Genomic DNA, 25,619 nt, shown 5'->3' on the forward strand with positions numbered 1-25,619 from the left:
TCTGCAGATTGAGCGTTTCGATACTTTCACAGTGTTTATATAGCACTTTAACCTGCTTTATAATATAAAAGCCATGAAAATCTCACTTTTTTACAATATGGGACCTTTAAAAGATATGGTGAAACATGTGGCTTTCTATCCTAACAGTTGGGATTCCTGTTATTGATTGATGAAAATGTAAGCCATTAACATCATTATTGTAAATAATATGTATGTAACTGCCATAAAATGAATCGATCTAACAGTTCAGCTTTTTAAATTGCAACAGTCTATGCAGTGATCAACATTAAGTGTTCCTTTTGTAAACAGATCAACATTGTTTAAATTAAACTTTTAAATGATGTGTGTGGCTTAGTATGACTTGTGTACTTCTGACAAAATACTAGCAATCTAATACTACTGTGTACTTTTTTTGTTGCCACTGACTGCTTAATGTAGGCTACTATACCAGAATGTCAGTTTAGTCCATCTGAAGGCTGTTGTGTATCACACGGAGCTGTTTAGATTTCAACAGCAGGTAAAAGTTTACTGAAGGTCAGTACTGTAGGCTACAATACTGTATACACAGAAGCAAGATATGTACATTGTACACATAAGTGCTCGCCATTTAATCAACTGTTCTTGCAGAAATCTCAAAATGTAAAAAGTGTTTGACACCAAATCAGAGCACGGCCTTTTCTATGTTGTTCCACAAGGTCTTGGTGTCTTAATATGGTATTTTGGAGGGATTATTGATCATTTTTTATCAATTCTCAAGTGGTCAAAAATAGTGAAATTTAGCACCAAATCTAGGTAACAAATGGTATCAACCCCAAAATTGCTGCAACAACTTATAAGACATAATTGAGCATGAGAATGACCATCATCCACTCAACAGACTGCTGGCCATACTGGACAACGCCAGCCATCCTCTGCACGCCGTCATCACCAAACAGAGGAGCTGCTGCTCCCCAAGTGCTCCACAGACAGACTCAGGAAATCCTTTGTCCCCCGAGCCATCAAACTCTACAACACCTCTCTAGGGAGGGGCGGGGGACAAAGGAGGACAGTCTGCAGGACAGATAATAATGCACACAGTGCACTTTCATAGACTAAGCTACTGGAGTTACCCTGCACTATACTCATTTTTAACAGTCTCTTCTGCACTATATTCACTTTTTTAATAGTCGCGTATCACAGCTGTTACCCTGCACTATATTCAGTTTAAACAGTTTTCTTCATCTCCTTGTATTTTTATATCTGGTATATTTCTTTGTACTTTGTACTTTGCACTACTAACTTTTTTACTGCCTTTTTACTAACATGTTTTGCACTATGGAACTGTGATGCTGGAAACTTGAATTTCCCTCAGGATCAATAAAGTTACTATCTATCTATCTATCTATATACTTCAATCATAATGTTCTAAACCCTTTTTAAACCACTTTTAAAAAAAAAAAAAATTAAATAATTAATTAATTCATGTTTATTTCTAATTTATGACTAGAACAACTTGACACATAGTGCTGAGCTGCAATCTCCCCCTAAAGAACTCCTGTACCCCCCCAAAAAAGACAAAAACTGGTCTATCGTGGGTCTCAGACATGGTCTCAGAGGGTTAATTGGAAATATGGGGCTAGGTTCAAAATCACAAAAATCAGCCACACACACCATGCTTTTGGCCATAGGCTAAAGGCCCACATAACATGTTTAATGTGAAATGAATGATGTCTAACTGCAAAATAAACAACAAATATGAAAAACATTTTGAGAGGATAATGTTATGTAAAATATGTATGTCAGACAGAAGAGCAGTCGACCTCAACCAGCTGCAGACAATCAGTGAACTGCACTCTCTCCAGTCTTTAACATGACTCAGCACACAGACGGGTGGAAGTTACTAAACGTGACTCAGCAGCTTTTCCTCCACTCTGTGAGCGACATGAAGACAGTGAGTTTACCTGAAGCTCTCAGCGGGAAAAGATGAAGGTTTTTATTTGAGGTTGTTAGCTACATGTTAGCTCTTTGCTCCAGACGTATCATTCAGTAAAGTTTACATAAATGAAAGTTAGTTTTTAGCCATAACGTTGCAGTCAACGGTCGCTGTAACCTGGCAACGTCGACGACAGACTTTGACTTTTGGCGACACGTAACATGAACTAGATAAATAACAGCCGGTCATAAAGTCACAGCCTTTTAGCTTTCAATAGTTTTCATTAGTTTTAACATGTTGAAGATAAAAAAAAAGTGACTCAACCAGTTAACATTAAACTACATGTTTGAATACTTCTGCATAGGGGAGAGTGGGGTAAGTTGACCCACCCCCTGTATCTTGGCAACTGTGATTATGTTTTGTCATGTGACCATAAATTCAGGAAGTACCCATCATTTCTATCTTGCTGTGATGGAGTTAAGCACATGGGAGAAATAGTAAGTACTTTTTTACACCAAAAACAGTTTTTTCCCTATCAAAGTAAATTTTCTGCATGTCAGGAATAATGAATGTTAGGTCAAAGCAAATTTATCCAGGTCTAAAAAAATATATTATACATGTTGGTGATTTACTAACGTATAACACCATGTTGATCCCTTCGCTAAAGATTAGCCTGAATTGCTAAACTGGGCCATTTTTTCCAAAATGGTAGCTATGGGGCAAGTTGAGCCACTGGCTCACTAATATTCTACTATTATTCCGAGCCACTGGCTCAATTTACCCCTCCATAAATTAACCAAATGAATTATCTGAAGTATAAAATGGTATTACTGTTGAGTGTTACACAACTTGGTTTGATTTTTTTATGTGTTAACCTTTATAGAAGAGGGAGATAAAGGAAGTTAAAACAGTTGGTTATAGTGGAACAGCAGAGGCAAAGAGGGTCCTCACAGAGGAGGTAGAGAAGGAGCTTGCAGACCATATCAAGAAGCTGGCTGAACAGTTCCACGGCCTTACTCCAAAGAAATGCTGTGAACTGGCATTGGAATTGGCAGAAAGAACAACCTTCCTGTCCCCAACAACTGGAAAGAGCAGGGTTTAGCAGGTAGGCCTAGGTCAAACCAAAGACCAAGACGAAAATCACAGCGTACAGCAGTTCTGAGGAGAGTGATGTTGCAGAAGCTACCATTACATTGGCTTGGTTGAGAGCCTGGAGGGCAACGAAGTGAGTGCAAGATTTCTCAGAAGAATCCGGGGGAACACTTGACGTGAGAAGCCCACCTTTGTATTCAAGGAAAAGGATGAGGCATCTTTTCCACTGAGTGATGTGCTGAAGGAGCTACCTCAACCTCAAAAGGCTGGAGGAACTGCAAGGAGGGAGCAACAGTTCATATTTCACTGCAACCTTGACGACTGGAATATTGTCAAATATTGAATGATATTTTGATTGTTCAATGGTCTTGAAACTCACAGGTGGTTTGTTCTCACAAGTTCATAACTGTGAAACTGTTTGTTAACACACTTATGCTGAGGTTTAAACTTAAAAACTCAGATGTTCAGTTTACCCCACGATGGCTCAACTTACCCACTGACTCGGATCAACTTACCCCTTACCTGGGGCAAGTTGAGCCACAGGAGCACTTTTTTTGGGAAGGTCATTTTTTCCAGACAGCTTTGTGATGGATGCATGCTGATCATTTCATTTGATAGGAGAGATCCTGAATTTAAGGTTCAAGTTTTCATTCTGCTTCTGTCTCATTTTTCCTAACCTCGAGGACAGCATAAGTAAAAATTGGCTCATCTTACCCCACTCTCCCCTACTGGGGTCCCTAAATTGCATATCACTGTAAAGCTGAGACTGTTGTTGATCCAATGAGCCCAACTGTATTCATGTGTGATGATGTTAGTCCTTATAGGAGACATTTCATTATAGTGAGACCATTTGTTGTTTTTTTTAATTTGACCTCGCTGTATAAAATGACCTGTGGTGACCTCTGGGATAATCACTGCCTCATGAAACTTTACAACCACAAACTAGAGATGTAGAGCATTCAGAGGATGGATGGCTTTCCTAGCTAGAGTGACAATAATGGGGTTTCTGAGCAGTTTACACAACAGAAGTGCTCGCCATCTAATCAACAAAAAATGCGCAGTTCTTGCAGAAATCTCAAAATATCAAATGTTTTTGATACAAAATCACAGCATTTTTTTTCTAGTGTTCCTCAAGGTCTCTTTGTGTTAATGTGGTATTTTGAAGTGATTATTGATCATTTTTGTATATTTTCTCAAATGGTAAAAAATGGTTAATTTTAGCACCAAATCTGTGTATCAAATGGTATCAACCCAAACATTGCTGCAACAACTTATGAGACATAATAGAGCATGGGGAACGGCCATCATATACTTCCATCATAATGTTCTAAACTCTTATGCACTTCTACAATTTATTTTAAATAATTAATTCTGTTCTGTGACCTGGGTCCCTAAACAGTCTCTGTTTTGCTTACTATGACATTACCACAGTCCTGTTGAGTCACTTGCAATAATGTTAATGATTCACTCACTGGCCAAGTGTCAGTGTCCTACTTCTAGCAAAGTCATACATTTTGAATTAGCAGAATACTTTTAGTTAACCCACTGAGACCCACAATAGACCAGCTTTTGTCTTTTTGTAGGGGGGTACAAGGGGTCTTTAGGAGGAGATAGCAGGTGATCAGTAGATGTCACATAAAAGTGGTGTACATCATCTGAAAGCTGGAAACCTGGAGATTAATTTGAGATGCAACTCAGGACAGTGTGTGAAGTTGTTCTAGTCATAAATCAGAAATAAACATGAATGAATGAATTATTTAAAATAAATTGTGAAAGTGTATAAGAGTTTAGAACATTATGATTGAAGTATAAGATGGTCATTCTCATGCTCTATTATGTCTCATAAGTTGTTGCAGCAATTTTTGGGTTGATACCATTTGTGACACAGCTTTGGTGCTAAATTTAACCATTTTTTACCAATCGAGAACTGATAAAAAATGATGAATAATCCCTCCTAAATATCACATTAGGACACAAATACCTTGAGGAACACCATAGAAAAAGCTATGCTGTGATTTGGTATCAAAAACTTTTGACATTTTGAGATTTCTGCAAGAATTGCATTTTTTGCTGATTAGATGGCGAGCACTGTAAACTGCTCAGAAACCACCTTATTGTCAATATACCTAGGGAAGCCATCAATCCTCTGAATGCTCTCTGTCTCTAGTTTGTGGTTGTAACGTTTCATGAGGCTGTGACTATCCTAGATGTCACCACAGGTCATTTTATACAGTGAGGTCAAATTAAAAAGAAAAAAAAAAATGGTCTCACTACAATGAAATGGCTACTATGGGGACTAACATTATCACACATGAATACAATTTGGCTCATTGGATCCACAAGAGTCTCAGCTTTACAGTGATAACCCAATTTATCTAATTCAAGACTGTTTAGGGACCCCAGTATGCAGAAAAATTCAAACATGTCATTTTTAGAATAGGCGAAAATAAGACATTTATACTGCATGCAAAAAAACGGCATGGTTTTGCCCAAAACTGCATTTGATTATCATAAAGTGGGCATGTCTGTAAAGGGTAGACTTGTGGGTACCCATAGAACCTATTTTCAGTCACATATCTTGAGGTCATAGGTCAAGGGACCACTTTGAAAATGGCCATGCCAGTTTTTCCTCGCCAAAATGTAGCTCAACTTTGAAGCGTTATTTAGCCTCTTTCCTGACACACTAGTATGTACTGTCACTCAAGCTCTAAAACTGAACCTTCTACAGCTTCTGAAAGATAGTAAAGTCGGTCGGGATTGCCCTGCAGGTCTCACCGCTAATCTTCCTTTTTTGGTCTGACATAAATCTTGACAACAAATTAAAATGTTGCCAGACAGAGCATCTAAATATAGCACATTTTATAATGAAATGGTCTTTAACTCATACTGTAACTGAATTATTTCTGTTACACTTTATTCTTCCTTTTGATCACAACTGGAGCTCATACTTTTATTAACTACAATAATATTAGTGCTGTTGAATGTCTGTCTGTTTCATTCCTGACTGTGCAGATGGATGGTGATGGTGATGGTGAAGCGGGCCCAGTGAGTGGAGGCAGCCAGAGAGAGAAGAAAGACTTAAAGATGGATGTGGAGGATCTGGAGGAACCAGATTCAGATTGTGAGGGATGTAGGACCAAGAGGCTTTACAAGGTGGACTCTGGGCCTGCACTGGTAGTTTAGTTTTTACTGTTAGTTAGTTCTCAGTTTAGTTAGTTCTTCAAATGATCTTTCCTCTGCAGCAGCGTAGCAGTTGTGATTAGGAGTTTGACAAATATTTAGGGCCGTCTTCGACCAAAGAAATTCTTAGTCGACTCACACTCATACGATTTTGTTGACTATCTGATTAGTTGATTTTAGATCTGTAAAACTGTGTTTCTCCACAAAGAATCACACAAAAGCAAGATATCCTAGCCTACTAAGACCAAAGCGACCGGGCAGCCCTACAAATAATACATATAATATACTTTGATATGGTCTCGTGGCATATGTTATTGATACATTGGCATCAATATTGTGCTCTGTTGTTACTCAATGTCATAAATGCAGATAAAATAAATACAGTGTATATGATTGATTAAAGATTGATCCCTGGAATTAGGTGTATGTTTTCCTAATCGGTTACACAGTTTAACAGATAAATGTCTTGCAATATATTACACATCGCAACGTTTTTTGGATGTTGTGATTTATTTGAATTCCCCATGTGTGATAGCTTATTATTCAACCCTTTTTCGCCTTTTTCAGGAACCAGAAGGCTTCCTCAACAAGGAAAGGAAACACTCTGGTAATGTAACTGTGTGAATTCCGCATGCGTCAGCTGTGTGCATGGCTGAAGAGGTTTTGATATTGTAACTCTCACAAATCCATCATGGCTGTAATACAATATATGTCAGTGGTAAATGCTGAGCAAATTTTCGCTAATGACCAATCATATGACCACAATGCAATCTAAGCACTTTATAAGATGAAGATCTGGTTAACGGCATCTATTGTTTAATATGAATACATGACATATTGCAGGTAATAGTGGAGCAGAGTCATCTGGCTTCCTTCCTGCTTATCAAATCTGTGACCCACAAGACAGATGGGAAGAAAGAGGAGGAGAAGAGGTGAGAGAACAGATGAGATGAGAATACATTTTACATTTTACTTAAACTGCCTGTAATTGCATCCCTTCCATACCGACTCATGACTAATGTGTGAACTCTGTCTTCCAGGATATCCAACACAAGTTGTTGCATTCATGTTGCACAGCAGAGGACAGCATTGATCAGGTAATCATCCTGTATGTTCAGTTTATTTCTACTTTCACTTCTACTCATCATCATTTTTCTGTTTCTCCCAGGCAAGTCCAAGCTCCATATTAGAGTACTGGGTGCACAGCATGGCAGACTGTCCTGTAACCAGGACTATCATCACCCCTCCTGCCACTCCAGTAACCCACAGGCCTCATCCATTCATACCTGTTCCTAGTTCAGTTACAGCTATGGCTTCTACCGTGAGCTCTGTAGTTAACCCCATGGTGTCCAGCCCCATGACTGACATCTGTAATCCCATCAGTTCTATGTGCAACCCCACCAGTTCAGCCTGGGACACTCTCAGATCCACATCCAGGATTCCTGCTTGCTCCGGCCGGGATCCTGTCAGTGCTGCAGCTCACCTGCACCTGTTGGGAGAATCCTTGTCCCTGATTGGACACCATCTTCAGGAGACAGATGTGAGTACTTTCAGTGTAGAAAAAAGAAAATGCTATATTAAATATTGGTCTGGGAGACTTTCTTTGGTATCACAAACGTATTACATAGATCAGTGGTTCTCAAACTTTTGTAAGTACCCCGCAAAACATCACATTACAAACGTAATTGTGAACGTGATTTAATTTGATGCAGCAGTTGACAGTCTACTGCAGGGATTGCATTGAACATAAGAATACTAAATATTATATGTGGTTTGTCAAACTTATTATAGTGTAATTATTTTAGGAATCATGCATGACTGATATTTTTTTAATAAACATTTTTAAGAATATCACCTACCCACTGCATTACTTCAGAGTGCCTCTAGGGGCTCTCATACCCCCATTTGAGAAACACTGGCATGGATAATAAAGCAGAAGTAACTTCATAATTTGATTTCATATTTTTTATCTTTTAAATCATGATGTAACCCCACTGAACTGTTGCATGTTCTTCATCTTTTACTATTTACCTTTTAAACTAACAGATTAGGGGTGTTATGCCTGTCTGGCACAGTAGCTGAGCAAATTACTGCATATTTGAGAATAAATGCAACAAATGGAGATTAGTCAATACAGTTCAGAGTTAACCAGACTAAATTACCACTGGCACAATATCTTGTGATAGAAAAATGTGACAATATGCATCCCGGAGCTGAAAAATGTACCAAAACATTAAACTAATTCTGATAAGTTATGAGTCCCAGAAGGAGCTGTTGTTTTAATTTATGTACATTGAAAGAAAAAAAGTTGTTCATTTTGTTTTGCACTTGTCTACCAGGTGTGCATTTAGACAAAATTGTATCTACATATAGTAGAAACAAAAGCCACAGGCCAGAATTACATTACATACGTCTATAGTGTGAACAGTCTCTGAATATTTGCATTTGGTTTTGTGGCTCAGGACACAAACCAAGTGAAGAAAACCGCTCTTCATTAAGCCCCCTTCTTAAAAACATTTACATTATAGAGGTTAATATTATGTGTAGTTAAAATATATATGTGTATAAAACTCAAGGAAAACGTTAAACTTTTTTTTCACATTTATGCTCAAGGAGGAAAATGAGGAAACTACAGAAATGATTTGTTTATATTAATATATTTTGTATGGTACTGAAGGAGGTAAATATATTCAAAGTTGTTTTCACATACAAGATTTTGAAAATGAACAACACTAATTGGTACAAAAAAAGGTATTTTAGGAAAGGTTGAAGGGGAGATATGAGTTATTGAATTAAAGTTTTGTTTGCTACATTAATCTGTCCACCCACTAACTGACTACAGGAGCAAGAAGGGCAGGTTTCATTTAGCCTCAACAGAACATAAAGCATGTACACTGCATTAATAGATGATAATTGCTTCTCTTAATCTCTCTACAGAAAATGGTGAGCATGTCGAGCAGCTTGTCTCTGCTCTTGGACTCTCTGCTGTGCGCCCTGGCTCCTCTACTCTGCCTCACCGCACAGATACCAGAGCTGAGGAGCAGCACGCAACACACACTGGTGAGAGATGCAGCCACACCACATACTTTACACTCTGTTTACATACACATGAGTGAAGTGATTGTTCTGTCAGTATGTTACGTGTTGAGGAGGCAACACCTGTTTTTATCATTATTCTTTAAGGCCTCCACTCTGGAAAACATTTCCTATGTGATGCCCGGCTTGTGAGTGATGATGAAGACCCCGCTAACAGCACACAGCACGGTCTAATATGCTGAAAGACACTAGAGGTTAATTTACATTTAACTGTATAACACTGTTAACACAAGAATATTTGTTTGCACTATAAAAAATATTTTAGTTTTATCACAAATATGCAAGTTTACTTTAAAATGTTGGGTTACTTTCTCATATTGGTTGATCAATTAAAAGATGTCAAGATTGAATTATGTAACTTTTTTACTGACTAAAAACCATAGACTGTATATAAGAAGTGGACGTAGTCACCGTGACATCACCCATTGGTGTCTGGACTGCCGTTTTGAAGCACTGAGTTTGAAATTTCGGCCGTTGCCATTTTGGTTTTTGGCCGTCACCATGTTGGTTCTTCGCAACCAGAAATAACACGAGAGGCTGGAGGTAAGCACAACCGAGCGCTGAATATAACATTTTCAGGTGACCAAATTATAATTAACTTTCATGAACTGAAAACACACTGTGAAAGAGTTAAAGTTCTATGACGAAAACTCAGACAATTCCCAAACCGGACAACGCCGTGTTAGCGACCTGTCAATCACAAGGTAGCCACGCCCTAAAGCATCCCCTGCTTTATGGTCTATTTGATTCTAAATGGGACCATAATTTACTAATTAACATCATGCTTGAACTAGCTACTGAGACCATAAACTCTTGTTTACAATGTTTACTGAGGTAATAAATCAAGTGAGAAGTAGACTTCTATACAATCAGACTTGTTTTTGCAACCAGAGGAGTCGCCCCCTGCTGGCTATTAGAAAGAATGCAAGTATAAGGCACTTCCTCATTGGCTTCACTTCTCAGACCCGGAGGTAACCCACTGCTAAAAAACATTTGTCTGTGTCATTGAACACATTAAAAGTATCAATTTCTATTCACAGTGGAGTTGATCAGGCGTCACATAGAGTTACTACTTAGTCTCTTACATGTTCTTGGATTTATACAGAAATATAAAAGTTGGAGAAGCTACAGATTCAGAGTTCATTTTAAGGATTATAACTATATCTTTAGCGACTATGATGATACATTTGATTGCATATGACCAGGGGTCACAGAAATCTATGCCTCTCTGCTCACAGATTATGGGATATGTGCATCCAAACCTGCAATACTGCAACTGCAACTCATGGCAAACTAAATACATGCTTAGAGTAATTTAAATTTAAGTTTTACAAATGACTAATTATTCACGTGATCATATTCTTTTATATATAATACAAAAGGCACAGGCTCCAAAGAATTGAAGCTTGAGGCTTCCAGGGTTTCATACACTATATAAGATGAAAACACACAACACAAGCAGAGTGTTGTTCTGTCATGTCTGTCTGTGACATATATTTCCAGGCATACTTTACCAGTGATTAACCTTAACGACTTAACGACCCAAAGATATGGTCTCTGATCTGGCAGAAAGAATCCTGGATATTGTGACTGCACACCCAAATGTGAAAAATGTGGTATTGCACATTGGGTCGAATGATGTTGTGAAGCAACAGTCTGAAGTGCTGAAACGGGACTTTACTGGTCTGCTAAACACGGTCAGCTCTGTGAATGCTCAGGTGTTTATCAGTGGACCCCTGCCGCCAATCAGAAGAGGAGTCGAGAGATTCAGCAGGTTGCTGGGACTGAACACATGGCTTTCAACAGCATGCAAATCCCACTCAGTGCATTTTATTGACAATTTTAACTTTTTTTGGGACCGCAGACATCTCTTCAAGGCAGATGGACTCTGCCTAAACAAGTCAGGAGTAAAATTGTTCAACTCCAACCTATTCTACTTACTGCGTCATTCATCTGTTCCCTCTGCCAAGGACGCGAGACAAGAGGAATCACCACTGGAGGAAGACACAACACAATGTGCCAGGGGACCTCAAGGAGAATCATTTCACCCCCCACCACAAGCCAGCCCTGGGATACAGCAGAGACAAGAGGAGGCGTCCTCATCCTCGCTTATCACCCTTTCTCCCTCCTCCCCCCTCTTGGAGTTCACTGACCACATGAAGGAGCTGGTCAATGCTGGAACCAAACTTACTCCCCGCCCTACACCCATTTTCTCTCCCATGATCCCCCCACGAGGTCGACCTCGAACAACTTTGGCACTATCTCCACAAGCACGACACCTACCACCTCCATCCCCTCCACAATGGAATCAGCCTCTGTCTCCGCAGTCTGATAAGGATGTTCCTTTACAAAATGTTGCAAGCACAGATTGATATGTGCTGGGTCCAGGCTTCAAGGCTAATGATACACGTGACTGTTTCCAGGAAAAGCTGGGGCCCTGTGTGATGAGAGCTTCTTCTATCTCAGTTCTAATAAGTAGTAGAAAAAGAATGGTGAATCTGCAAAGAAACAGGAAGATTTTTACTGATTGTGCTAATTTATCAAATTTAGCATTGATTCCTTGCCAGCCAAACCATGTCCCAAAAAATAATAATAATGCTTCTAGCACATTAAAGCTAGCCCTGTTAAACGTCAGGTCTTTGGCAGGAAAAAGTTTTTTAATCAATGATTTTATTATTGAGCACAAGCTTGATTTTATGTTTTTAACTGAAACTTGGTTAGACCAAAATAACAGTGCAGCTGTTCTTATCGAGTCAACTCCTCCCAACTTTAGTTTTATGAGCGAAGCTAGAATGCATAAGAAAGGAGGTGGAGTTGCCATATTGTTTAATGATTCTCTCCAATGCAAACAGATATCTTATGGACATTTTGCTTCTTTTGAATATGTCGCTCTTCAGCTGAATTCCTCTTCTCGAGCTTTGTTTCTCAATATCTACAGGCCACCTAAATACTGTGCAAACTTTTTTGATGATTTTACTGAACTGCTGTCTGTAATTTGTGTTGACTTTGACTGTGTAGTCATTGTTGGTGATTTTAACATCCATGTTGACAACCAACAGGACAGAGGGGCCAAAGAACTGTGTCAGGTTCTTGATAACTATGGAATGAGTCAGCATGTGACAGAGCCCACACACAATAGGGGACACACTTTGGACTTAATCATATCAAAGGGCCTGAACATTTCCAAGGTTGTAGTGATGGATGTTGCTCTGTCTGATCATTCATGTGTATTCTTTGAGAGTACTCTTCCTGTGCACAGGAATGATAAGACAGAGGTAATCACAAAAAGGTATATCACTGAAAATACCAGTGATCAATTTGTTCAGGCTTTCTCTTCCACACCCACCCTCCCCTGGACCTCTGTCAATGAGCTTGTAGATAATTTCAATTCTAAAATGACAAATGTTATTGATACCATTGCACCCACCACGGTGAAGATTGTCTCTGGTAAGAAAAAATCTCCATGGAGAAATACCATGTTGGTAAGAAATGAAAAAAGAGAGTGTCGAAAAGCTGAACGCCAGTGGCGGAAAACAAATCTACAAGTTCATTATGACATCTATAAAGAGAGACTTTGCATTTATAATTCAGAACTGAAAAATGCAAGGCGGTCCTTCTTCTCTGACATCATCACCAAAAACAATAACAATGCACGTGCCCTGTTTGCTACTGTCGACAGGCTAACAAACCCTCCTGTGTCAGTAGCCTCTGAACTTTTATCCTCCAGGGCCTGCAATGAATTTGCTTCCTTTTTTACAGAAAAAATTCACAAAATCAGACAAGCAGTCACTTCCTCCATAGCAGGTACAGGATGTTTGTTTCCCCTGCGTCCACTTAAACCTGGTGCAAATACCATGACACAGTTTTATCCAATAAATCAGACATACCTGGAGGAAATCATACAACATCTAAAATCCTCCTCATGCTGCCTTGACATTCTGCCAACAGGCCTTTTCAAAAAAGTATCAGATTGTATGGTCTCAGAGCTTTTACAGATTGTTAATGCATCTCTTGTTTCAGGAGTGTTCCCACAGGCCCTGAAAACTGCTGTCATCAAACCACTCCTCAAAAAGAACAATCTGGACTCATCAATAGTAAATAATTACAGACCGATATCAAATCTTCCATTCTTGTCTAAAATAATTGAAAAAACAGTTTTTCAAAAATTAAATAGCTTTCTGGCACTAAACAACTCTTTTGATGTCTTCCAGTCAGGTTTTCGACGAAACCACAGCACTGAGACTGCTCTTGTTAAGGTCTTCAATGACATCCGATTGAACACAGACAGTGGTAGAACTACGGTTTTAGTTTTACTGGATCTCAGTGCTGCATTCGACACGGTTGACCATAATATATTACTAGACCGACTGGAAAACTGGGTGGGTATTTCTGGCATAGCACTCAGCTGGTTTAAATCCTACCTAAAAGACAGGGACTTCTTTGTGTCTATAGGTAATTGCAAATCTGAGCTGAACAAAATCACATGCGGAGTTCCCCAAGGCTCCATCTTGGGGCCTCTTTTGTTTAACATCTACATGCTCCCACTGGGTCAGATTTTTGAGAACAACAAAATAAATTACCATAACTATGCAGACGACACACAAATTTACATAACTCTATCACCAGGAGACTACAGTCCAATACAAGCACTGAGTGAGTGCATTGAACAAGTCAATAATTGGATGTGCCAGAATTTTCTTCAGCTGAACAAAGACAAAACTGAGGTTGTAGTTTTTGGAGCCAAAAAAGAAAGATTAAAGGTTAGTGCTCACCTACAATCTGTGATGTTAAAAAGCTCAGACCAAGCCAGAAACCTTGGTGTAGTCATGGACTCAGACCTGAGCTTTAACAGCCATATTAAGACAATTACAAAGACAGCCTTCTATCACCTGAAGAATATAAGAAGAATTAGAGGACTGATGTCTCAGCAGGATTTGGAAAAACTAGTACATGCATTTATCTTCAGCCGACTTGACTACTGTAACGGCGTCTTTACCGGTCTTCCTAAAAAATCGATCAGACAGCTGCAGCTGATTCAGAACGCTGCTGCTAGAGTCCTCACTAAGACCAAGAAAGTGGATCACATCAGTCCAGTTCTGAAGTCTCTACACTGGCTGCCTGTCTCTCAGAGAATTGATTTCAAAATACTGCTGCTGGTTTACAAAGCACTAAATGGTTTAGGGCCAAAATACATTTCTGATCTTCTGCTGTGTTATGAACCATCCAGACCTCTCAGGTCATCTGGATCAGGTCTGCTTAGTGTCCCCAGAGTCAGAACTAAACATGCAGAAGCAGCATTCAGTTTTTATGCACCAAATATCTGGAACAAGCTCCCAGAAACCTGCAGGACCGCTCCAACTCTCACTTCTTTTAAAACAAAGCTTAAAACTTTCCTGTTTGCGGGTGCCTTTCATTCTGACACTGCACTATAACTTTTACTCTTTTGAGTTTTATGCAATTTTAGCTTCTATCCTAGCTTTTATTTTTAGCTTGTTTTTATTTTCTAATCTTTAATGTTTTAATGTTTTTATGTTTTTATAACTGTTTTAATTATTTCTTAATGTTCTTTTGCATTTTGTCGCAATGTTCTTGAATGTTTCTGTAAAGCACTTTGAATTGCCCTGTTGTTGAAATGTGCTATACAAATAAAGCTGCCTTGCCTTGCCTTGCCTTAAAGCCTGAAGGGAGAAGCTTATTTGACAGGCATCCATGAGTTTTGACACATCATTGGGTGTGTTAGGTAAAAGTAAGGCGGAATGATTCACATGTGCCCAGAGATACACCACCTCCGCCCCATCTTGGAATGCTTAGCAGCCTGCAGACAAACAAACCTGTTGTGCACGGAACAATATACTTGTGAGTGTGTTTGTGTGTGCATGTGTTCAAAGTTGGGAGTGGTGAGACGAGCACCTCCCTGAGACTGCAGCTCTCACCTGCGTAGGCAGCTTTTAGTCGTCGACGCGTACTGAAGTTGTCCGGATGAGAGACATAATTCAGTGACTGCTGAACAAACGGAGCACACAGAGAAGACGATACATGAACACAGCTTAAAAGTCCTCACACGAGTGAGTATGTCATATGTTTACTAAACTAAGTACTAGTTATCTGGATATTGAAATAGGCGTTTACTGGCGCAGCAAATTGTAGGTTATTAGTAATCATACAGATGGTTGTCAGAGTTATGTGAGCTTTGAATAGACAAAACAACTAGTGTCTGTACTCTTTACTTTTTGTATTAGCTTAGTGCCAAGTTTGAATTTCACTTTAGTGTTAGATGTGTACAGTTCTTATGAAATACTTCACTACTGCACTAATGCCATGTGTTCAGTCCTTATTTCTGTAAGCGGCTATGTTTTGTGCATGTTTTTGTATATGAGTCAACATATTATAAGTCCTGGTAGAATGTAGTTGGACAGGACTGGCAAGGTGTGGCGAATCATGCACTCAAAGAAAAGAAGGATGCAGTTAGCAAAGAAAGAAAGGTTTCAGTGAAATGAAAGCTTCATGTAAGAGCACACAGCTATTATCAATAAGCTTAGTTCTTGTTAACTCATGCACAACAAGGGAGAGGATGGAGGGAATATGAAGGAGAGAAAGGTGATGCTCAAAGGAAACTAAAAACCGTGTTCTTGTGTGTATTGGACACAAACAATCCGATGAAACACGTCATAAGTCATTGCAACTTTCACATGTTTGTTTAGACATCACTCATCTTGTTCACTTGTCAGATGTCACATTGGGTGACTAAACTCTGACTCAGCCTGTCCAATTCTGCTTTTCCAGTTTTATTTGCATGTGGTTTCATCTTCTAAGTCAAACATTTGACTAAAGCCACACGTATGAACACAACACACTTTTGTTCTTGGTTGGTTGGTGTAACTTCCTGCTAAATAGAACCAGTAATGTTTGGTACTGAATTACATCCACAAAGCACACTTCCTCTTCCTTTCTCTCTCTCCAGCCATGAGTGAACACTTGAGCGGGAGCTACTACGGGTCCTCGCCCCCAGAGCTGAGACTCGCTCTTCTGGGAAACATTGGATGTGGAAAGACGTCTTCTGGGGACACTATCCTGGGCCAGCTGTCCCGCGTCTCTCCCAATGCCTCCAGGAGCTGCCAGCTGCGACAGGGCATCTCTGAGGGCAGGAGCCTGACTGTGATGGAGGCGCCGAGATGGTACTGGACCGGCGGCAAGATGGAAGACAGTGTCAGGATGGAGACGCAGCGGGGGATGACGCTGGTAGCGCCGGGCCCACATGCTATTTTGCTGCTGGTGCCTGTTAGCCAATTCACAGAGGTTGGTTGTAGTCTTGGTTTGCTTTTGGCATTACTTCTCATTTACTCATGCACATCTTTTTGGTAGTTAAAAGTAAAAGACATTCTTTTGATTTACATTCCTCTGTCTCTTATTATATTCATTCTTATTTGTTTATTCTTTTGAGAATTGGTTTGGGTAGTAGTAAAGTACAATGAACAATATGTTGGTATACAAGGTGCATAAGTTTTTACCCTGACTTTTGTAAGTTGGCAGTGTATTAAGTAATTACAGTCCTAATATTAGCGTCTTCCTCCTTCGCTGATTTTCCCAGATGGAGGGTCGTGTGCCTGCAGAGCTGGAGGAGGTGTTTGGGGACGAGGTGCTAAATCACACCATGGTCTTGCTGACCTGTGGGGACTACTTGATGGGAAGAACAGCGGAGGTATTAGAGTTGTACACGCAGTCTCTGTGGTGTGCTGAGATATGCATTTCAAGTCCTCTTATTTTTAGTATCTTTAAAGTGTACACTTTGGTACCCTGAAATTCAAATTGAGCTTTTGTATAAACTAGTTTTCCAGTCTTGTGACACACTGAAACAATCCGTCTAAACTTTTCAGGTTAGGTTTTAAAAACTAATTTTAAACCCATCATTTTGTTTATACTTTGAAAACTGGACATTTTTGTGAGGAAACTGCTGCTTCTCCTTTCAGACATCTTTGCAGTATGTCCTCACCATTCACCATGTCCCAATGTGCACTAATCAGCTTCTGTTTTAATAAGAGCAGGAGACACAGTAACTCATTGCAAATCTAAATTGTTTTCCACAGGAATACCTGCAGAAAGAACACCCAGGCCTGAGGCAGGTAATTGAGCGCTGTGGGGGGAGGTACCATGTCATCAATAATCGTCAGCGGCAGGACAGGGAGCAGGTCCAGGAGCTGCTGGAGAAGGTGAGACGTCGGCGTAGAGAATAATTAACACAACAGCATCAAGAGTGGAGTTTGTTAATAGCTTCTCTGTTTTCATACTGATCAGTTTGGGTGTGTACTTAAAAACACTTGAAATGAGGTACAGTAGATTTTGTCATTTTGTCAAGCACTTTTTAAAATCCTAAAAGTGAAATTCAGTTTTTTCGCATACTGCACGTGGTAGAGTTTTTTTGTTTTGTCTGAGAAGGTAACTGAACATGTTTTTCCCAGCAACGCCCTCTTTCACACCCTTATATCACACCCAGCCGTAGTCGAGACAGGTATTAATAATTAGGCTGATTGCATTGTAACTTTTGACTGACATGAGAATTGATTCCACAGTGGAGATTAACTGCAGGAATTATAGAAATGTAATAGATGTGAGTATGGGGGACATTTCCTAAATGTATTGTTCATTTATTTGTGTAACAGGTGGACAATATGGTGAAGACAAACGGGGTATACTACATGAAAACAGCCCAGGAGAGAGAGCTGGAGAAACGAGTGAGAGACCGAAAGCGAGAACTTATGGAAAGTTACAGAGCTCAGAAGGAGGAGAGAATGCACATCTCAAACACAGAAACACGGAGGAGTATCGATAGAGGAGAGGAGTACAGCACCGCCTCAGAGAGGACGAGGAGAGAAGAGAGGGATGAGGTGGAGGGAAGTGTGGGTGTGAGCCAAAGATCTAACGGGCTTCATTCAACTTCAGCTCCAAAGGAACAGTCATATTCAGAGCCGCATGACAACATGCGGGTGAACAGGCCACCCAGTTTCAGACTAAACGCAGGTAAATAAATGCATTTTTGTACCCAATGTTGTTCTACATCACAATGTCATGTCAAATAAAGGATCAAAAGTGAATGTGAGCACAAAACAGGACTCATATTTACTGTTTTTCCTCCTGTAGATGGAGCTGTACTCTCACAAATGTCTGAGCAAATGTCTCCGAAAGTGGTCACTACTTGTGAGTCACAATGTCACTTAAAAGTGCATTCCTATGATGTTTCAAATAATTGTAATTGTCCATATTAAACTCCAAATATCATCTGATTGTTTTCAGTTCACCACAGAATGAACAGCTTTGAAGAGAAATCCCCTGAGGCGTCTCCAAAGCCCTCTCCTCATTCACCCGTCTTCACCTCTTTCACCTCCTCACCAACCTTTGCCTCCTCTTCCTCCTCTTCCACCACTTTCACCTCATCCTCCTCTCCCACCACTTTCACCTCATCCTCCTCTCCCACCACTTTCTCTTCATCCTCCTCTTCCACCACTTTCACCTCATCCTCCTCTCCCACCACTTTCTCTTCATCCTCCTCTTCCACCGCTTTCACCTCATCCACCTCTTCCACTGCTTTCACCTCATCCACCTCTTTCCCCTCATCCACCTCTTCCACCGCTTTCCCCTCATCCACCTCTTCCACCGCTTTCACCTCATCCACCTCTTTCCCCTCATCCACCTCTTCCACCGCTTTCCCCTCATCCTCCTCTCCCACCACTTTCTCTTCATCCTCCTCTTCCACCACTTTCACCTCATCCACCTCTTCCAACCCTTTCACCTCATCCACCTCTTTCCCCTCATCCACCTCTTCCACCGCTTTCCCCTCATCCTCCTCTTCCACCGCTTTCACCTCATCTTCCTCTCCCAATGCTTTGACCTCATCCTCCTCTCCCACCGCTTTCCCCTCATCTTCCTCTCCCACTGCTTTGACCTCATCCTCCTCTCCCACCGCTTTCCCCTCATCCTCCTCTCCCACCTCATCCTTCTCTCCTTCCTCATTTGCCTCATCCTCCTCATCTTCTTCATCCTCTCCGGAGCTGCGTCTGGTGCTGCTCGGCCGATCTGGATCAGGGAAGAGTGCAGTTGGCAACAAGATACTGGGGCGGGAGGAGTTTGAGTCGCGCCCGGACAGCCTCATAGCAATCACTCAGGAGTGTGAGAAAAAGAAAGCACTGGTTGAAGGAAGACAGGTAAAGATGTTTGTTTTCATTTTCATGTCACTAATCCCATCCATGTGCCAATTACCAACCCCCCTAAAATCTAATCTTCTGACACACTCTCCTTATTTTGTGTCATAAAACTATTTAATTGTGCTGGTTTCCCATGAATCAGCTCTTCATATTGCTGCATGTGTCTTCTCTCTCACCTGCAGGTGGCAGTGGTGGATACACCAAACTGGTTCAATTCAGAGCAAACTCCAGATGAGGTGCGAGCTCAGATCTCCTCCTGTGTTGCTCTGTCCAGTCCCGGTCCACACGCCTTCCTCATGTGCGTCCCCTTAGACCAGCCAGCAAAGACCGAGCTGCAGGCTCTCGGGGCCCTCGAGACTGTCTTTGGCCCGGAGGCGGTCCAGAAACGCACTCTGCTCGTCTTTACGTACGCAGATAAACTGATGGAGAGCGGGAAGGCGGGAAATGACAGCGTGGAAGAATACATCGCTGGTCAGCGGGGGGATTTGATAAAGCTCGTAGAGAAATGCGGAGACAGGTTTCATGTGATGGAGACGGCAGGAGGTTGGAGGAACAGGATGAATGTGGCAGAGCTGCTAGACAAGGTGGATCAGACAGTGAAGGAAGGTGGAGGACAGTGTTATTGCCATCCTGCTTTTCAGGAGGCGGAGAACAGAGTGAGGGAGAGACAGCTTGAGATAGCACGGGAGAGGAGGAGGGGAAAACTAGATGATGAAAGCATGGAAGAGTTTAGAGAGCTCAGCTCTGAAAGGCGAGTAAATTATCCCTACATGCAGCCTGTGGCTGAAGCAGAAGAGGAAGTGAGAGAGGACGAGATTGAGGAAACAAGGGATGAGGCAGAGATGAGTGTAAGCACGATGAACCTTGAGAGCCTTCCTGCTATGACACGTTCCACCATATCCCCTTCACTTCTCCAATCCATTATTGAGAAAATGCAGTCTGGTGCAAAGATGTTACCCAAACTGTTGTCAGACGGCTCTGTGTTGGTCGGCGAGGGAGCAAAGAAGGTGAAAGGTAGTCCGGTGTGGGGGCAAGTCGGCAGCAAAGCACAAAACGTCCAGAAGATGGTGGCTGATAGTTCTGTATGGGGGAAGGTGGGATCTGGTGCGGGACATGTGTCCAAACTAGTAGGAGATAAGGTGGGAGCCGGTGCTGGACATGTGTCCAAACTAGTAGGAGATAGAGCTCCCAAGTCAGTGGTGGATGGTTCTGCATGGGTTGGATCTGGAGCAAAGTCAGTAGCAGCTAGTCCCATGTGGGGAAAAGTCGGTTCAGGTGCGAAATCAGGGGCCATGCTAGTAGCAGACAGGTCCATGCGTGTCGGAGCTGGAATCGGAGCCGGGGCAAAGAATTTGGCACAGAGTCCTATGTGGGGAAAAGTAGGATCTGGAGCCAAATCTGGAGCCAAACTGATGGCTGAAAGCTCAGTGCGAGTTGGAGCTGGAATCGGTGCCGGAGCAAAGAAGGTGGCGCAGAGTCCAGTGTGGGGGAAGGTGGGATCAGGGGCCAAAGCAGGCGCCAAAATGGTGGCAGACAGCTCAGTGTGGGAGAAAATTGCAACCAATGCTAAAAAGGTGCCCATGGTGGTCATAGGGGGCGCATTGCTGGGTCTGGTGCTCGGCGTGGTGTTGGGGGGTGTGATCGGCGGAGCTGTCGGGGCAGCTGCTGGGTCTGCGGTAACTGAGGTGGGCAGACGAAAATTTGGCAAGAAAAACACGTTAGAAAAGACAGATGAAGCTGCAAAGAATGTGCAGAGAGCAGTGAACGACGGCATAGACTCTGTCATTAAACAAGGAGATAAAATACTGAAAACTGAATGAACACCTGAACAGATCATGTATATAAGATGTATAACAAATGTAAAAACATTTAGTTGTGAATTAGTTCTATCAGAGTGTATAATTCAAAAACGGTGGCAGATGTGTTTTTCATTTTTATTAAGACAGATTGACGATCTTTAAAACACTTTTCTATTAGCCTTTCTTTCTTTCTTTCTTTCTTTCTTTCTTTCTAATAGAAAATAGACGACAAGTTAAAGGATTAATTTCAAAATACTTCTGTCAAATTGTATTAACTATTTTGTAAACCGATGCCTTGAGATGTTTCCAAACATCAATATTATTCCATTATTTGCTTAAGTTTCATTGCAGCAGCTAATGAATGAGGATGGGTGTGACTTTTTTATGGTGAACACTAAATGATATGTTCTAGCAATATATACTGTATGATATAGATGATATGATATTGCCTTATATACTGTTTGCAAGATTTGTCAAATTCTCTAAGAAAATAAAAATGCACTTTTTAGCCTATGATTTATGATTATTTCCTGTCCATCTCTTAATATAAGTAGTAAATTCAAGGTGAATCTAAACCATTGTAAGTCATTTAGCAAATTATATACATTTATCACACGGCTTTGTTATATATACTCAATACTGATTGATCAATTATGGCATTCTACGGTCTGTTATTTCTTTATAGCAGACCGTTACTATGTAAAACAGACCGTTGCTATGGACGCAGTTCTGATGCTGGACTCTGGCGGACTGTTTTTGTGTCACATAACTGATTTCTTAAGAAAGTAGCTGTACAATAAGCAGGAAATTGTACCACGAGCGTGTCATTGTTGTGAAATAAATCGTCGGGGTCCACACTGCATCGCCCTGTCGTGGTTTATTTCACAACAATGACCCGCTCGCTGTACATTATCCCTTACATACTGTACATCAGTCACTTAGCATTTTCTCCTCCTAATATTATACCTACCTAATACTACCTACTAAGTTCCTAAAAACCGTATCCTCATTATCAGCATGCTGAAGCTGCTTTAGGAGCAAGAACCTTCTAGCATGTTCATTCTTCACTTGGAATGTGCAGGTTTAGTCTTTACGTGACTGATGGAATAGAGCTGCTGGTATTTCTGTGTGCAAGTGCGTGTAACGAGGGGGGGGAACTACGAAGGGGTTGAGGCAAGGACTTTATCTCTAAGTCCCAGGCTGGCCAGCATCACCCTGCTTGGCCTCCTGGATCAAAAAAAGGAGAGCAGGTTAACACACCAGCAGTCCCAACCAACATTATAAGGTTTCATTTCCCTGACCTATATCGTGCATCATTGCAATATTTAATATAAAGTACTGCACAGCTGTGATGTGCAGCTGATTTCAATAAAGTTCCTGATAAAATGTATTTTCTCATTGAATTTATATCATATAAAACTAGAAAAACCTAAGGAATCCATTGTTACCAAGCATGTCATACTAGCTTGTGGCAAAGGAGGCTGTATAAGTTACACTAAAATTTGGCAAGGAAAAACTTTCATGGCCATTTTCAAAGTGGTCCCTTGACCTTTGACCTCAAGATATGTATGAAAATGGGTTTTATGGGTACCCACGAGTCTCCCCTTTACAGACATGCCCACTTTATGATAAGTTTTGTGCAAGTCATAGTCAAGTCAGCACACTGACAGCTGTTGTTGCCTGTTGGGCTTGAGTTTACCATGTTATGATTTGAGCATATTTTTTATGCTAAATGCAGTAACTGAGGGTTTCTGGACATTTTTTTCATTGTTTTGTGTTGTTAATTGATTTCAAATAATAAATATATACACATTTGCATAAAGCAAGCATATTTGCCCACTCCCATGTTGATAAGAGTATTACAAACTTGACAAATCTACCTTTAATGTACATTTGAACAGAAAAAATGTTGAATTAATTTGTGATTAATCACAATTAACTATGGACAATAATGCGATTAATCGCGATTCCATATTTTAATGGATTGACATCTTTAATTTTTTACTATAATAATGTATCAAATGAATGTGAAAGGGGCTGCTCGTGGTGATGAACCTTCAGATGATAATCACCTGAATCTGCAGCTCCACTTGGCTTTGCAGAGCTTTATACAGAGTTTCAGCTCATTGTTTCGCTGTCCAGTCTGCAGCTTTACTGTTTTGGTTCAGTGCTCTCATATATCCATTTTCAGCCACAGCAGGCAGCTGATTTCAGTAAGACAACAAAAAAAGCTCTAAGAATCCACAGTAGACTACCTGCCCAGCACCAAACAGCAGACAGACACAGTTGGCGACCAGCTGGTGAACATAGTGGAGCATTTAGAGAGACAGAGATATGTTTTTCTCAGGAGTTGGTGGAGACCAAAAAGAGAGACGAAAAGAGGGTGAATATTGGACTTAAATTTATCAGGTGACCAGAAACACAACTCCAAATGAGTGATGATACGATATAAGTAAGAACATCTTAGAGACTGTCTACAAACGTCTTGTTGAGTGTCTTAACTTTTAACACGTGTACATGGTATGGGCACCTAGGAACAAAATTAGACTATCCAGAATTACAAACATGGCCAGTAAAATAATTGGGTAAGAGCAAAAACAACTGGGATGTAACACAGGCGAAACAAAAAGCCCGACAACTTGTGCCTGATCCTGTTAATCCTCTTTTAAAAAAAATTATAAAACTGCTTTTGTTGCTGCAAAAAAAATGGCAAAAACGTTTGCGTGTGCAACAGCAGAATACCCTAAGTGTGACCCCTGCCTCAGTCTGCAATCCTCTGTGTGGTTTCACAACGAAGCAGGACGAGGGAGGAGGAAGGAGGGAGGAGGAGGGAGACTGGCACAGCAGAGCGGGCAGAGGCAGCGTTGTGAAAGCAGCTCTTCCTGTTGTGTGGCCCCGAAACCGGGTGTATAGGGGTTCCCAGAGCATCCTGGTGGCTGTATTCTTTTTTTGGTTTTTCCCCCTCTCCCTTTCTCCCGTGCAGTGGTTGCCACCCCACACGTCCAAACACCCATCAAACACACACACACACACACACACACACACACACACCGCCACCACCCCTCCTCCAGGAAACTCGTTGGCCTTCAATGAGACAGCACTAACTGTAGGCGTTTCCTGGCCATTGGTCGAGCCGAGCACGCAGGCAGAAACACACCACCACCACCACTGCTGCACAGCTGCAACTCACACCAAACTTCTTACTTAACACCCCCTCCCACCAAGCTGAACACCATCTCTAACCACATCCCACATCCACCCTGACCTTCCTCACACAACCACATACCTACAATTGTTGCTGTTACATAAATCTTCCATATCAAAAACATATATAGGTGGAATGTAATTTACTCTATTGAGGTATTTGTACTTTACTTGAGTATTTCCATTTTACTTTATACGTCTATTCTACTACACTTCAGAGACAAATATTGCGCTTTTTACTCTACATTTATTTAACGAATTTATCGGTTATAGTAACTCCTCAGATTCATATTAGTAATACAATATATAAATCAACTAATAAATGATGTATTATTATAGATTAAGTAAGTGTATAAAGTAATTTGAATAAGCTCCATCAACTGCAACATGAGTGATGCACACATTAATGCATCAATAATTATAATCAGGGGAAAAAAATAACCTATGCTATAAGAGGTAGTCCACAGTTTTAGGATATGGGATCCACGGATTACTTACTGTACATAGAATCTACTTAACCTAACCTTTCTATGGTATTTATTTAACTACTAATTATTATTTTCTATGTGCTGTTTTTTTTAATTATCTTTTTTTTTTGTTGCATTTAATCAATTAATTAATTAATTAATTAATTAATTAATTAAGGCTTCTATATTACTACCATGGTTATTATTATATTATTGTTTTACTTATTACCTTTAATTTGAACCAATTCATTAAATATTATATATAGATATATATATACATATATATCTATATATATATTATTTTTTAAATTATTTTTATTTTCTCTGTAACTTTACGTCTCGGGGTGGGAGGAAGGCTGGACCTGTTTCTGTGTGGGAGTGGGAAGCGATGTGCATGTGTGTGTATATGTATGTGCAAATTAGATGTTAAATGTAAGATATAATGTCTTGTATTACGGCACTGTTGTTATGTTTTGTTATGTTTGTTATGCTGTGTTTGGAAAAAATGAATAAAAGAATTTAATAAAAAAAAACATTTATTTTTATTAAATTCTTTTATTCCTTTTTTATTCCTTTTTTTAATAAAATTAATGAAATTAAAATCAATAAAATTTAAATTAAAATCAATAAAATTAAAACTAATTAAAATTTTTTTTAAAAATTAATACAATTA

The 25,619-nt window shown here is 40.4% G+C and overlaps 1 protein-coding gene across 1 annotated transcript; it reads left to right on the forward strand.

Moving 5' to 3' along the window:
• The first annotated feature begins 1,849 nt into the window (after nt 1-1,849).
• Nucleotides 1,850-21,788, forward strand: LOC119484887. The gene is made up of 12 exons (XM_037764062.1): nt 1,850-1,930; nt 2,796-3,008; nt 6,017-6,178; nt 7,353-7,728; nt 9,122-9,244; nt 16,242-16,576; nt 16,869-16,979; nt 17,365-17,487; nt 17,938-18,295; nt 18,416-18,472; nt 18,569-19,476; nt 19,659-21,788. Exons 1-12 carry the CDS (start codon nt 1,850-1,852, stop codon nt 21,294-21,296), a joined length of 4,485 nt encoding a protein of 1,494 aa, XP_037619990.1. The 3' UTR covers nt 21,297-21,788.
• The last annotated feature ends 3,831 nt before the right edge of the window (nt 21,789-25,619 follow it).

This window comes from Sebastes umbrosus, chromosome 3 (genome assembly GCF_015220745.1).
Source record: "Sebastes umbrosus isolate fSebUmb1 chromosome 3, fSebUmb1.pri, whole genome shotgun sequence".
Classification (NCBI taxonomy): domain Eukaryota; kingdom Metazoa; phylum Chordata; class Actinopteri; order Perciformes; family Sebastidae; genus Sebastes; species Sebastes umbrosus.